This window comes from Podarcis pityusensis (assembly GCF_964106645.2).
Source record: "Podarcis pityusensis genome assembly, chromosome: 13".
Taxonomy (NCBI): domain Eukaryota; kingdom Metazoa; phylum Chordata; class Lepidosauria; order Squamata; family Lacertidae; genus Podarcis; species Podarcis pityusensis.
In genome coordinates, this window is record NC_138038.1 from 27,583,500 (window position 1) to 27,599,390 (window position 15,891).

General features: G+C 41.0%; 1 protein-coding gene and 1 long non-coding RNA gene across 5 annotated transcripts in view; one reads left to right on the top strand and one right to left on the bottom strand.

The window, feature by feature from the left end:
* On the top strand, positions 1-13,579 carry LOC308461582. Its single transcript, XR_013978915.1, has 2 exons — positions 1-1,472; positions 13,350-13,579. It is a non-coding gene; the product is annotated as an uncharacterized lncRNA (long non-coding RNA).
* Positions 4,917-15,891, bottom strand: part of LOC308461454 (vomeronasal type-2 receptor 26-like) — a gene marked incomplete at its 5' end in the record, with an annotated part of 23,070 nt that continues 12,095 nt past the window's right edge. For all 4 annotated transcript variants that reach the window (XM_080978406.1, XM_080978405.1, XM_080978404.1 and 1 more), the window contains 5 exons: positions 4,917-6,606; positions 7,912-8,038; positions 8,706-8,933; positions 9,308-10,171; positions 10,678-10,969. In XM_080978406.1, the coding sequence (XP_080834532.1) occupies positions 5,705-6,606; positions 7,912-8,038; positions 8,706-8,933; positions 9,308-10,171; positions 10,678-10,839 (2,283 nt within the window). In that variant the 3' untranslated portion in view covers positions 4,917-5,704. The remainder of the gene's footprint in view (positions 6,607-7,911; positions 8,039-8,705; positions 8,934-9,307; positions 10,172-10,677; positions 10,970-15,891) is intronic.

A 15,891-nucleotide genomic window follows, 5' to 3' on the forward strand; every position in this document is an offset into this window, starting at 1 on the left:
CCATCTTGATAAAGATGCTCAAAAGACAAAGGATCCTATAATACCCCGTTAGTGTCTCAGAAAAAGCTCCTAAGCTGATGGAGAAGAGAGCAGTTAAGTGGTCAGTGGGGCTCCAGGTTGCCACTTCTGGATCCCACCACAGCCCTTCCAAGTTGCCAAAGAAATCAATGTCACAACAGTTTTTCCCCTCGCACCTCCTCTCCATGATCCCTCGTGGGGCCTTCTCAGACATATGCTGTGTCTGAACCAGCAGATCCCACCAAACCAAGTAATCAAGGACCCAGTCAGAAAAGGAGTGTGCGCAGTCATACCAGAAATAAGCAAAATACCGCATTTTTCTGTGTATAAGACTAGGGTTTTTAACCAAAAAATGATATTTAAAATTGGGGCTCGTCTTATACACGGGTAGTCCTGAGGGGTGTTTTCTTAATTTGGAGTCCCCAAAAATACATGGGGCATCTTATAGATGGGGACGCCTTATACATGGAAAAATACGGTAACTAAACAGGTACTAGAAGTCACCCCAGAACTGGCCCTACTGAACATCTTCCAAGATAACAATGCCCACTCACACTAGAAAGAGCTCATAACCCACCGACAGCATACAATTCAATATGACTAACTTAACCCAACAACCCCCCTCACCCACTCACAAACAAATCCCACTGCAGCCAGCCAAAGACGATCAACCACACCCTAGGCCACCCCAACCTCTCTCACCACCAAAGAAACAACAAGTGAATAGAAAGAGAACTTCCCCAGGTGATGCTGACAGAAAAAACCCAAGCATACGCTAAATAAATGAACTTAAGCTTTGCCACCCTAGTCCCTCTCTCCTGCTCTCCTGCATCCATACAACATGACCAGTCCAACAAAGTTGATGTTGAAGAATCATTGCTTCGACACTGGTGATCTTTGCTTCTTCCAGTACACTTGGCATTAGTTTGCCTGTCTTCCCAAGTGATATGTAAATTTTTTTGGAGACATCGTTGATGGAATCTTTCGTGGAGTTGGAGATGACGTTTATAAGTGGTTCCTGTTTCACAAGCGTACAATAAGGTTGGTAGTAGAGAAAAGTGAAGAAAAGGGCCTCCACTTGAACTAAAGGATAGGCATATTGTGAGGTGGGGGTGGGCTTTGAACATCCAGGTTGGCTTTGAAGCTATTTTTGTAATGGAGCTTAATTTGAATAGTAGAGTGCTTGGTATCTGGTGGGCGGGGCTTGTGTGTTTTGCTGCAGAATCAGCCTTCAGTGAGTGTTCCGTTAAGAGTGTCAGTTAAGAGGGACCAACTGCCTCTTCTTGTTTCTTGCCTCAGACTTGCCCCATGTTGTTGTATTTAGTTTCTCTCATTGTGTTATTTTGTTACAGTTTTCTTTATTATCAAAGCTTAGTTCACATTTACATGAGCCACTAATTTTGCTCAAAGAAAAAGAAACTCTGCTGAAGAATGGTGGAATATCCTAAACTTGGGTGAGTGAGGGGATATTCCCAGTTTGCCAGGAGGATTGATTTTGTTAATCATCACCCCCCCACCTCCACAACAATGTTAGCCCCTGCCCTTTTAGGATGGACGTGAGAGCTGACAATCATAGAAATCATTTGTAAAATCTATTAGTGTAGTCTGGCTGCGGTAGGGCAGCAGCATGCCCTGATCACTTTCTAAATAAAAGGTTGCAACAGAAAGTTAATGCATTTTTAAACTCATATAGCGCTTACTAACAGTTCATCATCATTTTGGAAAATTGTGACAGGTGAGGTGCTGCAGGGTTCTGTTCTGGGCTCATTCAATGACTTGGATGAAGGAATTGAGAGGATGCTCATCAAATCTGCAGATGGCACCAAACTGGGAGGGGCATCTAATGCTGCAGAAGGCAGAATCAGAATTCAATAATGATGATATTAACAGATTGGAGAGCTTGGTCATTTTTTAGAGTCCTGATCTCTGAGCACACATTTTTGGTCATTTTTCAGCTGCTAACCCCTGGTCATGTTTTTTTGTTATTTTTCAGAGTTCTGACCCATGGGTCACATTTTTGGTCATTTTTGGAGACCTGATCTGGTTATGCTTTCAGCCATTTTTTGGCATCCTGACGCACATACCACATTTTTGCTCAAATACCGTAATATTTTAGCAGCAAATCTGCTAATTTTAGCAGCAAACCAGCACTCTGAAGCAGGACACTTGTGATAGTGTTTAGGGATAGGAGAAGACATTTCCCCAAATCCCATCTGGCTCAAACCTTACTCCAATGTGCTCAAGAGCATTGGCAGAGGTCATCATACCAGCCAACCAAAGCACCTGTATTACTTACCTCTTTGGTTCAGGGATCTGTCCCCTCCTACCTTCCTCTCTCCCTATATTTCGCTCTCCACTGCCACATTGGAACCATCAATTCAACATTTCATAACTTAAAAGCTTTCAAAAACTTATTTGCTAGACATTCTGATCCAGTTTCTTTCAATACTCCTTTTCTGAAAGGAAATTTTAAAAATTGAATAGATCCTGGCAGGGCCATCTTAAGTATATCTGGCACCGTGGTGCAAAGATCCCTCTGCCCCGTTTCCCAGAGTTGCCGACCTTTTTACAGCGCTGCTGGCAGCTCTGCGGGGTTGGAGGAGACGGGCAGCGGCTGGAGGGCGGCTCCTCTGGCGGGGAAGAGGCGGAGGCTCTGGGCATGGTGCTGCTTTAGCAAGGCGGGCGAAGGCAGCGAGCTGATGCCAGGAGGCGCCGCGTGCAGCCTCCAGCTCTTCCCTGGCGCCCTCCAGAACTTGGCGCCTTGGCACCCTGCGCCACTATGGGCAAGACGCCCCTGGATCCTGGATCTCTACAAAAAAGGTCAGCTTGATCTTCAATGTAAACCCATGAGTTCCTTCTCCAGACATTGAAATAAATTACTCATCAATATTTTTTTATTTTTTTTTTTAATCTCACAATTTGTGTAGATTCTGGAAGTTCAGAGTTTGTTGGAGCTGACAATGCAGTGTTTTTCATTTTTTAATCAATTGCTCAACTAAAGATACACAGATACCTCAAGGCCAATTGAAAGAGGCCATTAGAAGAAGGGTTACGGAAGATAATAAGTTTCTATACAACTGCACTGTAAGATCCAAATAATAATTTCTGAAGAATGCATGACATATATGCCCAGCTTCAGGACTTCCGGGTTGGCGCCATCGCCGAATGGCGGACTCCCTCCGAGCTCCGGAGGGAGTCTGCTCGGCAGGGGCTGGGTCCTACCGCACCGGCGATGCGGGGACCCTTAAAAACCACGGCCACGAGGGCCGTGGACATGGAGACTCGGCTGGCACCGTTAGCGCCCTCCCGACTCGTGAAGGAGCCTTTTTAAAGGCTACGGATCGGGTGCCGGGGAGAAGCGTGGTGCTTTGAGTCCTCTGCTATCCCTGCCGAGCGCAGCCGCATGCCATCCGGCGGAGAGCGCTGACTTCTTCCATTGAAAATTCGGACTTCTTAACAACAACCCGTGAGTAATTTGGAAACCGGGTTCAAAAGGAGGAAAAAAAGAATTTTTTTCGGATTGGACACGAGCGGGGGGGGATCCAAAAAGGAAGTCAGTCCCCCCCCCTACTGTAAACCTTCCAAAACAAGGACGGGGAAACCAAGGTCCTAAAAGATTTGTATTGCTAATAAAAACTAAGAATTCCACGATGGGGAACTACAAGAACTGTGCTGGAGGAAGAACTGAGGGAGAAGGGAAACGTGACCCCCCCCCCTGGGAACCGGGGTGATTGAAGAGAGAGCCTGGTGAAAAGAGCCGGAGATTTTGACAGCTGTCAAAGTAGCTGTCAAAGTCGGAAAGCAGAGAGGATTTTATTATGAGAACTTTGCTGGTTAAATTTGTTACAATTTGTTATAACTCGTTGAAATTTGGATACAAAATGGCGAAAACATGGATAACAATCGGACTTTTGGACTAGAGAAAACAAAGTTACAACAATCCCCCTAGAGGAGTTTCGGGACATTACAAAGATGGTCGTAAGTGGAAAAACACCATTGGAATTTTACAGGACTGGTTATCTTCTGGGAAAGCTGCAAAACGGAAATAATATTTTGTCTACAGGGTGTTCAGCTAAAGGAGACAATAGAATTTTCTATTGAAGAAAGGAAGGGACTGAACGCAAGTTTTTGTTCCTGAATAACAATAATCCCTGCAGAGTTACTAAGCTTCTGAATTAGAACGTTTTAGCAGCGGAACAAGAGGAAATTGGACTACAATTTGGAAAGAACAACGGGGGGAGTTTTATTAAAGATCTGAAGTTAAGTGTTTTTTAAAAAAAAAAAAAATAATAACTATAAAAAGAAAAAGCCAGCAAGGAGTTGGGGGAAATAGGTGATTTATGGACTTTAAGAATTCCAGGCGGATAACATGGTTTGGTGGTCAGGGGGAAATTAAACCGGGGACAGGGGGGGGAGAACTAAAATCCAAAGGCTTGTTAACTTCTTCTTTTTTGTTGAACTGGCTCTTTTTGTTGAACTGGCTCTTTTTCATCTACTATACTTTTTATTTCTTATTTTTGATATTTCTACTGTGTGGGGTGTTCTTATTATTAAAAAAAAGGGAAATTGTGGAATGAAAATGGGGTGGGCCCTGGGAAAGAATTTTTGTCTTTTATTAAGAGTATTGATGAGGAGTGTATAAATTTTAAATTCGGATAATGGTCTAAATAAATTAAGTTTCAATTAGAACTGAGAGCTTGTGGAGCCAACAATGTGAAAGAGGAATATAGTAGGGGTGGGGGAAGGGGGGAGTCCCGGAAAGTGGATGTATGAAAATAAGGTTTTGAATGTATTTTAATTCTCACTTTCTGTATTCTTGAAAATTTTAATAAATATCATTTGGAAAAAAAAAAGACATATATGCCCAGCTTCAATGCACACTACAATCCTGATCTGAACCAGGGAATATCACTCCTTTTATATACAATGGGAGGATTTTTTAAAAAAAGACATTTTCTTGATTGTTAAAGCCAGATAAATTTTGTTTTGCTTAAATAAATTCCATTTTACTTTTGAATTACCTGATTGACCTATGATCAACCCATCCATGCTCCTCCTTTGCCTATAAGCTCTTAGAAGCCTTCTCATAAATATATGGGTCCTGTTCTGTTCTTCAGTAGGAGGTTTTAATAAGATGTTCCTCTGGTGTCTATTTAAATGCTGGAGTAGAGTAGTGACACTTCAACAATGTATTATTGTGGGAGAGGCGCTATGCAGCCCAGGAAGGTGCTAGAGTGTAGAGCTGTGGATTAAAGAATAACTCTGAATATTTAGCTTGCCATAGCGGTATTCTTTGCATACTCCACCGCGTGGTAGGTACCACTAAATAGCCACTTGATATTCTGGCATATTTATGCCATGGAAATAAAGGAATGGAAAATGTCCATGCCTGCTGTTGTGACAAATGAGCTTGGGGTGGGCTAAATCAAATGAAAAACCAAAACTGGAACTCCATACAGTGGTGAACATTGAAGTTTCACTCAACTAACATTTTTAATCCATTATATTTCATTCTGAATAATATATCACACAACTGTCCTAATTTGTTTGTTGAGAGAAAGTAAATAAAATGACTAAGGTCATCCATGTTTATTTGTAAGACATGTTCAGTTGTCCACCACATCAACAGTATTAACATCTCACTGGAGGCAAGCATGATGGCAGAAATTGCAGATCTTGGAATATGTTAGAATTTCCTCTTTATTAACTGCTCCTTACTGTTCAAATAGGGCCTCAGCACAATAATGTAGCATTTGGGAGCAAAGATGGAACCCAGCAAGCCAGAACTAGAGGCCAAGATGGAGAAGATCTCCACAGCCACCATGTATTTTCCTTTGGTGCTCAAGTAAACTGGAACAAAGGATATCCAGACACTACAAAACACTAACATGCTGAAGGTTATAAATTTGGTCTCATTAAAGCTGTCTGGCAGTTTCCTAGCTAAAAATGCCACAACAAAGCTGACCATAGCCAGGAAGCCCATGTAACCAAGAACACAGTAAAACATGGCGATGGACCCTTCATTACACTCCAGTATCATTTCTCCCACCATGGAGTGCATGTCAAGCTGGGGGAATGAGGGAGAGGTTATCAGCCACACAGTGCAAATACCTGCTTGGATAAGAGAACAAGAAAACACAATGGTGCCTGCCAGTCTTTTCCCCACCCATTTCCTCATTATGGATCCTGGTTTAGTGGCCATGAAGGCCAGAACCACGGTGATGGTTTTGGCCAGCACACAAGAAACGGTCACTGTGAAAATGACAGCAAAAGCAACTTGTCGGAGAAGGCAGATCACTCTTTCTGGTGGGCTGAGGAAGAGCAAAGGGCAGAGAAAGCAGAGCAGGAGGGAAGTGAGGAGAGCGTAGGTGAGATCCCGATTGTTGGCTCTGACGATTGGCGTGTCCTGGTTTTTAATAAAGATGGCTAGAACCAACACTGTGAGCAGAGAGAGAGAAAGAGCCAAGGAAGCCAAGCTCATCCCTAGATGCTCCTTTATAGACAGGAAGATTATTGCCTTTGGAATGCATTGTGATTGGCCTTTGTCTGGATATCGATCTTCACTACATCTGTCACAATTGTCCATGTCTGGAAAAAGAAGAGATGCAGGTTCTGGGTGTGCCGGACAGAAACTGTCTATGACATCCTAACATTAAACTGGAGTACCAAAAGGATTCCTAGACAGAACAAATACACTATGACCTTTGGACCAGAAATCAGCATAATTTGCTGGGTTGTCTGCCTATGTTATGCTAACTTCCCAGGGGCCATCATCTGTTGTATAGATTGCTGCGGAGACAATGATGTTTGAAGATTTAAGAACATTTATAGTGGAGTGGCTCCTTCAGACATATATTCAATCTCCCATGCATTAATCATAAAGTGGGAGATACATTTAGGGCAGAGTTCTATCAACTGCTTGATTGCAAGCTTCTCTTCTATTACCCCACCCTCTCCCATATCAGGCTATCCAGATGTTTAGGTCCCCATCAGAGACCCTCCTCCTTATGTCTCCTCTGAAAGAGGTTTGGAAGGTGGCATCAGGGGAAAGGGGCTTTTCAATGGTGTCCCTCATTTATGGAATGCTCTCCCCAGAGAGATTCACTTGGGGCCAACTTTGACATGACTTCGGTGCTAAGCAAAAACATTTTTGTTTCCCCAGGCATTTGAATGTTGATGTCATTGTTCCTGGGACTGAGTTGAAGGTGTAGATTATTTTGTAGTGATGAAGTCATGGTTGTGGGAGAAGACACTTGTAGGTTGGGTATGCTTTATGTGCTCACCAGCTTGCATTATTGTTTGTTAACTATGGAATTTGTATGCTTTTATATTTCCTATGTGCTATTTTAAATTGTTCATTCACCTAAGAAATCTTCTTAAAAGGTGATTTATACATTTAATAATTATAATAATATTAGTAAGTCCTATCCAAATGCACTGGATGCATTCCTGTGTAAGTTATCTTACGGACCCATCCTCAGTTATCTCCTGCTGCATAACACACCAGAAAATGAGGGCGAAATTTCGATTTCTGAAAAAGTTTAAACTGTAGAAATGCTGCCAAAAGAGACCAACACCATTCAAAGTCAGTGGTAACCTCTGATTGATCATCAATAGGAGTCCCATGCAGATCACATCACTAGGGTGGGGAAAGATGGCTTCTAACTTAGAATCAGAAGGAATATCATAAAAAGATACTAGTTGGGTTTCTGAGTGTTGCTCCAATAAGATATGAAAATTTATACAATTATTACCATTGAAAGCCTCAAGCTTCTGAGCTTCAGCTATTATAGAAAGAACAATGGCATCAATGATTGGTTCATTTTTTGCTGAAACAGTCTCCTTACGTATGTTACAATGTGCACTATTTTTGAAGTATTTCTTGTCTCTCACCCTTCTGGGATGAAATCTTGCCTTGAGGGCATGGAGAACAATCATAGCAGCAGAATTTCTCCCCCTCCTTCTTTTTCTTGCTGGAGCCAGGAGCGCAATTTGGGTTACATGTAGAAAGGGGTGGAACCTGTCATTTGAATAAAAACACGGATAGTTTATCACCAAGAATAAAATAACAGATGCAAACTCAAGGTGTGCTGGGTAGGGTTTTTTTTTGAGAAACTTGTTTCAGGTTTTTTGGGTGGTTGAGGTTTGATTGACTGATTGATTTCAAGCAGTTAAATGGTTGGAATACATTGGCTGCATTCCTATCAAATACTGTATGGATATAAAGTAGCTTGTACATGATGAGGTTTTAGACAGGACTAAGAGTTGCTGATGGTCTCCATTGCCAATGGGACAAAATACAGATTTTTAGTAATGCAGCAGCAAAATTGTGTACTTTTTCATAAAAATACTAATTTTACATCATTTGTAGCCTAACGCTTACTAATCATTTTATGATATAGAGGCATGTGATGTTGCATGTGTATGCATGCACGGCCAGTTGAACGCACAGTGGCTTATAACAGTGTTATGCTTTTTTAATATAAGCATTAAATTTACAGATTTATAGACATAGTGATAATTTTCATATATGGAAACATGGTGTTATAGGCTTCCATAATTAAGGGTTCAGGATTTGAGTTATGCAAGAAGTGCACCAAGACTGCTATCCATTTGCTCTATTTTATTAGTCGGTGCAATAATATTCAATTTCCCTATAGAGCCTGGAAATCGCAGTTGTGCCCCACCTGCTTAAAGCTTCTGTGCCACACCATTTTTTCATCATCAACTGAAAATTCCTTGCCTGTGGGAGCCTCCAAATCTATTTTTCCAAACTTGACTCTCAGGAAGGAGTTATTTGGAAAAATGACAAAATTGGTAATATCGAATCCGTTCTTCAATTCCACACTCTCATCAAAAGACACTGTTTCTCCCACGCTGTTGTTAAATGAGACACTCCTAAGAAAGGGGTGGAGCTGAGTAGAAAGAGGAACAGAAGGACAGGAACAATTGATTAAAACTCGAACATCTCTCAGATCTTTTCCACACACAATTATTTCCAGGGGAGGGAACTTGTTAGATTGAAGCTTTTGTTGGCAGTTGAAAGATGAATGAGAAAATAAACAAGTGCTAGTCTCCAAACCCAAGCATCTCTGGGTAGTGCTGCAAGTGACTTTTTCCTGGAATGCAGGAAAGTCACTGTCAGTAAGTGTGAACAATACTGAGTTTGATGTTCTTAAAGATCCTATTTAGTATAGGGTAGCTTCCTATAAAGGCACTGTTCTATATGCCCCTAGGTTGTCATTCCTCTGCTTATATCAATAGAGCTGAGTCTCAAGAAAGATATTACCTGCCAAGGCTGCAGATTTGGAAGCACCCACCTCCCTTTGTCTTCCATAGTTCTGCGTTTGTACCTGGTTTGGAAAATGGCATGTAAAGCATGTGCTACAACAGAGACTGCATTGTAGATGCTGTAGCTGTGGCCAGTCATGCTCGTCTCAAAGCCAGATGAAGGGAGATCTTCAAGCTTCTCCTTTCCAGTGCAGATTTTATAAACCTGCTTCTTTGTCTTAGAGCTTGGAAATGAACATCTGAATGCTCGTTCCCAGAACAACTTGAGAAAAATGTCTTCATTGGTCCCCAGAGGATTTAAGAGCTGAAGAAATGTTCTGAATCCTTGAACCTCTTTTGAATGAACCCTGAAGGAGATGGAACCGTGGAAGGCTTCCATACTTAAGGTCATTTGGTAGAAGAATTCTGTAAACTCCAGCTGAGCAGTCATAATCCACACCTTTCCTACTGGTGTATTTGCGCCATTTGTTATTTCACCTATGATGAGCATTGTTCGTAAACAAAGCATGGACTTGGTTTCTCCAAAGACAACAACAGCACTGGCTTTGCTCTCCGCAATAACTTTGTAGATTTGGAGCCACTTGAGACTTAAAGAAAATAAAACTCTCCAATATGTGTTTTTTGGAGTTCTCTCTGAGAAAGCAAAGCAGATGCCTCTCTGGGAAAGCAGAAGTTGCATGGACTGCAAAAATCTCTCCCCGCTCTCTCCCTCTATAGCGATAAACCCAACCCATGTCCAGCCAAAGTGCAGAAGCAACTGAGCAATGCCAGTGTATTGATGGGCTTCGTTTGGAACCATCCGGTAGAAGGGAGTAGACTGGACTTGATCACTGTCTTCTGGAGCAAAGGAGCCATAACTGAGCTAAAAAGAAATAAGGAAGCATATTATGGCAATGTAATAGAGGGAATTGCTACATGCATCTGCAGTGAAAGGGCAATTGCGATTGGGATTCACCTCTCCTGCTAGGCCAAAGTGTCCAGGATGGAGCAAGTTGATTTGATGGCATCACAGCAAAATCAGTGCATCTCGAATGCAAAGATATTCCTGAGAGTGTCATCAGCTTCAGCCTTTGTAAGAGTAGAGTGTGGTCCTAGCATAGTGAATTTGTGGCTTGTGAAATATTTCATGTAACCAATAATGTTTACTGGAGATTTGTTAAGAGTGCTGGAATTGTAGCTCTGTAACAGGTCTCCTAACAATTCTCAGCATGCTTAACAAGCTACAGTTCTCAGGATTCTGAGTGTTAAGGTGGAATAATAGTGCTTTAACTGCATAGTGTGAACGTGATCTTTGTCTCTCAGAACCGGAAAACTTTTCTGGGTAGAAAAGGAAAATGCAAATGACTCATGAAGTTACCTGTATCTTACCTGTGGAGTCTTGTAAACACCCAGGATGGCTGCCATATGGAGAGAGGTTTCAAAATCAAGTCCCCCAATGACAGCCAACAGACTTTTCTGAGTGTCGCACTTGTAGTTGGGAACTAATTTCTGCTGTGTGAATAGAAGCTCCAGAGTTGCCCGATAGGTCATCCTTTCATTGTAATAACTATCATAGATGTGAAATCCCAAGGTGACATTTGGCAAGATCTCAAGATTCTCATTGATCTCCTTGACAGCAAATACCAATGCCAGAATATGCTGGTAGTTCTTTGGCACAACCCTGCAATGAAAGTCACTTGATATTGAGTTACCCAGGTATACTAGGCATTGTGTGGCATAGAAATGGGTGAATCTGTCTGTTTGGGTTTCTTCCCATTTATCATTTTTTTTCAATCTTAAATTCTGTTTTCAATCGCATATAGGATATATGTTCCTGATTCAAACCAATACTCAATTTTTGGCAGGCAAAGATCTAAATATGGGTGGATCTGTCAGTTTTTATTTCTCTCTGTTTCTCATTTTTCCAATCTTAAGTTTACATTCTGATATCAGTTTGTGATTTTTTTTTTAAAAAAAAAGGCCACCAGCATTTTAGTGCAAATTTCTCCTAATATTCATATTTTTGTATGCAGTTCTACCCAGTGTAAACATTTTTGCAAAGTGATGTCTGCAGATATAATGCATTTTTAAATGTTATTTCACTAAAATATGCATTGTTATGTACACTTTACTTGACTGGGGAACTGCATTGCAAAATTTGGAAAAGTTTGAAGTTCAAGGCATAGCTGGCTTCTGGTTTGCATATTGTTTCATTACTGTTAAAAAGATAGGTTCATCTTTAAATGAGAGCAGAATGGAGTTTCCCCACCACCACTCTTACTTCTCTCACTCATGCACAGATAACCACCTCTCTCTGCTTCAAACTGCATTAAAGAGTATTTGTCTTCATTTCTGTGTAAACAGGGTTAAAAGGTAAAGGGACCCTTGACAATTAAGTCCAGTCACAAATGACTCTGGGGTTGCGGTGCTCATTTCGCTTTAAAGGCTGAGGGAGCTGGTGTTTGTCCGCTTCCGCAGACAGTTTTTCTGGGTCATGTGGCCAGCATGACTAAGCCGCTTCTGGCAAAACCAGAGCAGCACACGGAAACGCCAGTAAACAGGGTTAGGATCTGGATATTAATGAGCATCAAATAAAGTCCTTACAATACATTAAGTAATTGCTGGAAGGTGTGGAATTTCTTGAAGTCTTCCCAGTTAAGAGAAGGAAAGAGATGAGAAGTAAGTCCACCAATGATCAGGTCACCTGGCTGATAATACTTGTGTGGAATATGGAATGGGTCACTGATGGTACACGTACTGATGATTTTCCCATTACATATCATCCATGGAAGCAACAAGAGCACTAGCATCACAAAAAATATCATGCTCATCTTCCTTCTAGGCAGAGAGCCCTGTATTCCATTTACAACATTGGTCTTCGGATCAGTCACAAAGCAGGTTATCTTGAATGGTACTACATGCTACCTAAGCAAGAGATTAATTCCTGGAAGCTTGGTTACAAAATCAAGAAAAGATCTGAGATTAGACTTACAGAATCTGGCTTTCCCCTCTTACTTGAAATGCCAGAGACAGTGGGGGTTGCATTTGCATTTAGATATCTAGTAGTGGTCTCTGGAAATGCACTGGGGCCTCATGAAAAACACATTCAGTCATCTTGAGATTGGTAATTATAGGGGAGTTAATGATCGGTTATCCAACCTGAAGCAGCAGGTGTGTTGGAAGAATGGGGGGGGGGGGAATACTTGTCATATCTTAACCATAATAAGTAGTTGTTGTGGAACAGCTGAAGTGTATAGAGAATATGCTGTAATGGGACAAACAAAAGTATAAATTCTGGGCCTTGGGACTGAGTCAGGGTGGAAGTATGTCTGCCTGATAGGGATAGGTGAATCTCTCCATTATGATTTTGCTCCATTTCTCAATTTTTTCTAATCTTACATTCAGGTTTCAGGACCATATAGGATATATGCTCCTAATTCCAATCAATTCTCATTCCTGGCCAAAACTTTTAAGGAACACTTACAGTTTGCCACAGGGGATAGAATAATTTCAATATATCTTAATGCCATCTTCAATAAAACTTTAGAGAAACAAACAACATCTCCCTTAGGTTCCTGTCAAGGAAAGAACACAGATAGCTTTCCTGTAGGAATGTTTCTTTCACACAACCCTTCAATGAGAGTTGCTTGAACTGCACTGCAAAATTTTGAGAACTTCAGATTTCAATTGATGGCTGTTTTGGTTCACATATTGTTTCGCTGGTGAGAAGTTTCATCTTTAAATGAGAATTGAATCAAATTTCTCCCTATATGCTAGTATATGAATCATTATATGAGCATTCAAATGTTTAGCACATGTGATAAAGGGGAAGCAGATGTCTAAAAAAATCTATTCACTGATACAAAAAGATGGGAGTGTTACTTATGATAACATTTGGACTGGATAGCTTTGTAAGTTCTTTCTACAAAAAAAATAAAAGGATCTGCTGGTTGGGTTGGTGGATTAAGGAACAATTCGACAATTCTGAAGTTAGCTTGCTGTAGCAGGGTTTTTCTATATTTGTCTGCCACATGATATCCTGGCATTTTTGTGCCTTGCAGATGGATGAGGGGGAAATGCCAGTGTCTGCTAATGTGACACATGAACTTGGGGTAGGATAAATCAAATGGAGAGCCAAAACTGGAAGTCCAAATGTCCCTGCCAAAATATATTACTGGAGAACCTGGAGAGATTCACTCAACTAACATTTTTTAATCCATTATCTTTTATTTTGGGTAATATATCACACAAATGTCCTCTGATTTGTTGATAGAAGTGAAGAAAGTGACAATGATGATCCATGCTAATTTGTAAGTTTTTTTAAAAATAATATTTATTAGTAGTTTCAAAGTTATAAAGAAAAAAGAAAAATTAAAAACAACACTGTAATACATAGAAAAAAAAGTGAAAACAACAATACAGCAAAAAAATAAAAATAAAAATGGAAAACACAAGAAAAAAGAAAACAACATAGATCCCAAATTACATATCTATAACTTCCATTTGCTTGTTTCATTGACCTCCTCACACCTCCCTTTTTGTATTCTAGTTTAATTAATTATTTCAGCAAATTCTTTCCATCTTTCTCAATTTTTGTTAAAAAATTTATCTTGACAGTTTAACTTTATAATTAGCTCAGCAAATCCTTACCATCTTTCCCCATATTCTGTTATTCAAGTTGCCTTAATTTATTTAACCTTATCTTAGTTTTCAAATATACATAACTCCTGATATCATTTCTGCTAGAGTCATATAGTTTCATTCCAACATTTCCCCTAATATTCATTAATTTTTAGCCAATTCCCTAAATAAAAAGTTTCCTTTATAAATTTTCTTCCAATTTTCATCCAACGTTTCATCTTCCTGGTCTCGGATCGTGTCAGTCCTTACTGTCCAATCCATCTAGTCCATCAACCTGGAAGCCTTAGGTCCGAGGCCCTTAAGTCTCTTCCATGTCCCTTCTGCATTTCTTCTTCTTCTTGTTTATACTTGCCCTTTTCCTTGTCTTTTGTTGGTCTCTTTCTTAATTCCTTACCTTTCTTATTGAGGAGTAGTTCTCTGGGGGGTTCCAACCCAGAGTTGTCTCCATCTCCCTTCATCAAATCCACCCATTCCCCAAAGTCCCACTCCCCACAGTCCTCGATAAAATCCAAAAAATATTTAAAAACATATTTCAAGGTCTCTCCAAAGTTAGGAACCTCCTCAACACCAGATTCCCCCTGGCCCATTCCAACTTCAATCTTCAATAACAGCAGCTTATGCTCCTGTAGGGCCTCGGGTCTCTCCATTTGTATTATTTGAGGTGCAACCGCATCCTCCTCCATTATCTTCTGTTCTTGCCCAGTCAGTACTAATTCATGAGTTGGTCCCTGAATATCAATGTTCCCTGTTTGTCCACAGTTATTAACCACAACAGTCAAATCCATTTTTTCATTCATCAAGTCCATCTTCTCATGCATCTGTTCCAACAGGGCACTTGTCTTGCATAAAGCAAGCACCCAATCTTCCTCCCAGCTCATCTTTAGGCAAGGTCAGAAAAGACTGTTCCCACGGTCTTAATCTCACAGCTGTTGAGTCCTCAAATATACTGCTGCAACAATTTAACAAGCTCCCTCTAGAGGAGATAATTTCTATTTGTATCCATTTTTTTTTTTTAAGGCAAGTCCAACAAAGGAAAATTACTTTCGTTTTTCAGATATTTTCCGGATATTTTGTTCCTTTAAGATGCAAAAGGCAACATTGGAATCAGCTTGTTTCTCTTCTTTAACTATCTGTCAAAATGTTCCATTCACAGTCAATGAACCTACAATTTCTGTCTCTGACACCCCGTTCCCAGGTTAGAGATGGTGGAAACTCATCCTTCTTGCTCCCTCTCCTGCAGGGGTTAAACAACCCCCCCCTTTTCTCCCGCTTCCAAGGGGGTTTCAGTATTTCTGAATGAAGGAAATTTAGACTTTTTTGACAGCTTTCCAGGCTTTAGCTTACGAAGTTTTTGCTTTAGTCTATATACAAAAAGCGGAAGGCGGACTTCCTGTTTTGAACCTTCCCGCTTCGATGCCAAATTAAGATATTTCTTGATCCAATTTTCCGTTTCTACTCATGGGTACTTGTTTTAAATCCAATTGTCCACAGGAAAAAGTCAGCGCTCTCCGGCAATGGCTGTGCGGCTTCACTCCGTGAAAGTAGCAATCAGTTCACAGCACCGTGCCGCTCACCCCGCTTCAATCTGGCGCCTGAAAAAGGGGTTCCCGGTGAGTGGGGGGGTGCTTCTGGTGCCCTGCCGAACCCCACGTTCCCAGGCTTCCTCCGCCTGGGATTTCTAGCGGGTCCCCACCTTCGCCGTGGCGGGAAGACCCAGTTTTCACGGAGCTAGTTCCTCCGGTCGGAGGAACTCCGCCATTCACCGATGGCGCTGACCCGGAAGTCCTCCCATTTGTAAGTTATGTCCATTTACTTACCACCTCAATAGAGAAGAATATTATGGCAGAAATTGCAGACTCTACAATACTTTAGAATATTTATTGATTGACTGGATTTACAGTGGATCTCACACAATAATGTAGCATTTGCAAACAAACATGTAACCTAGTAAGCCAGTACTGG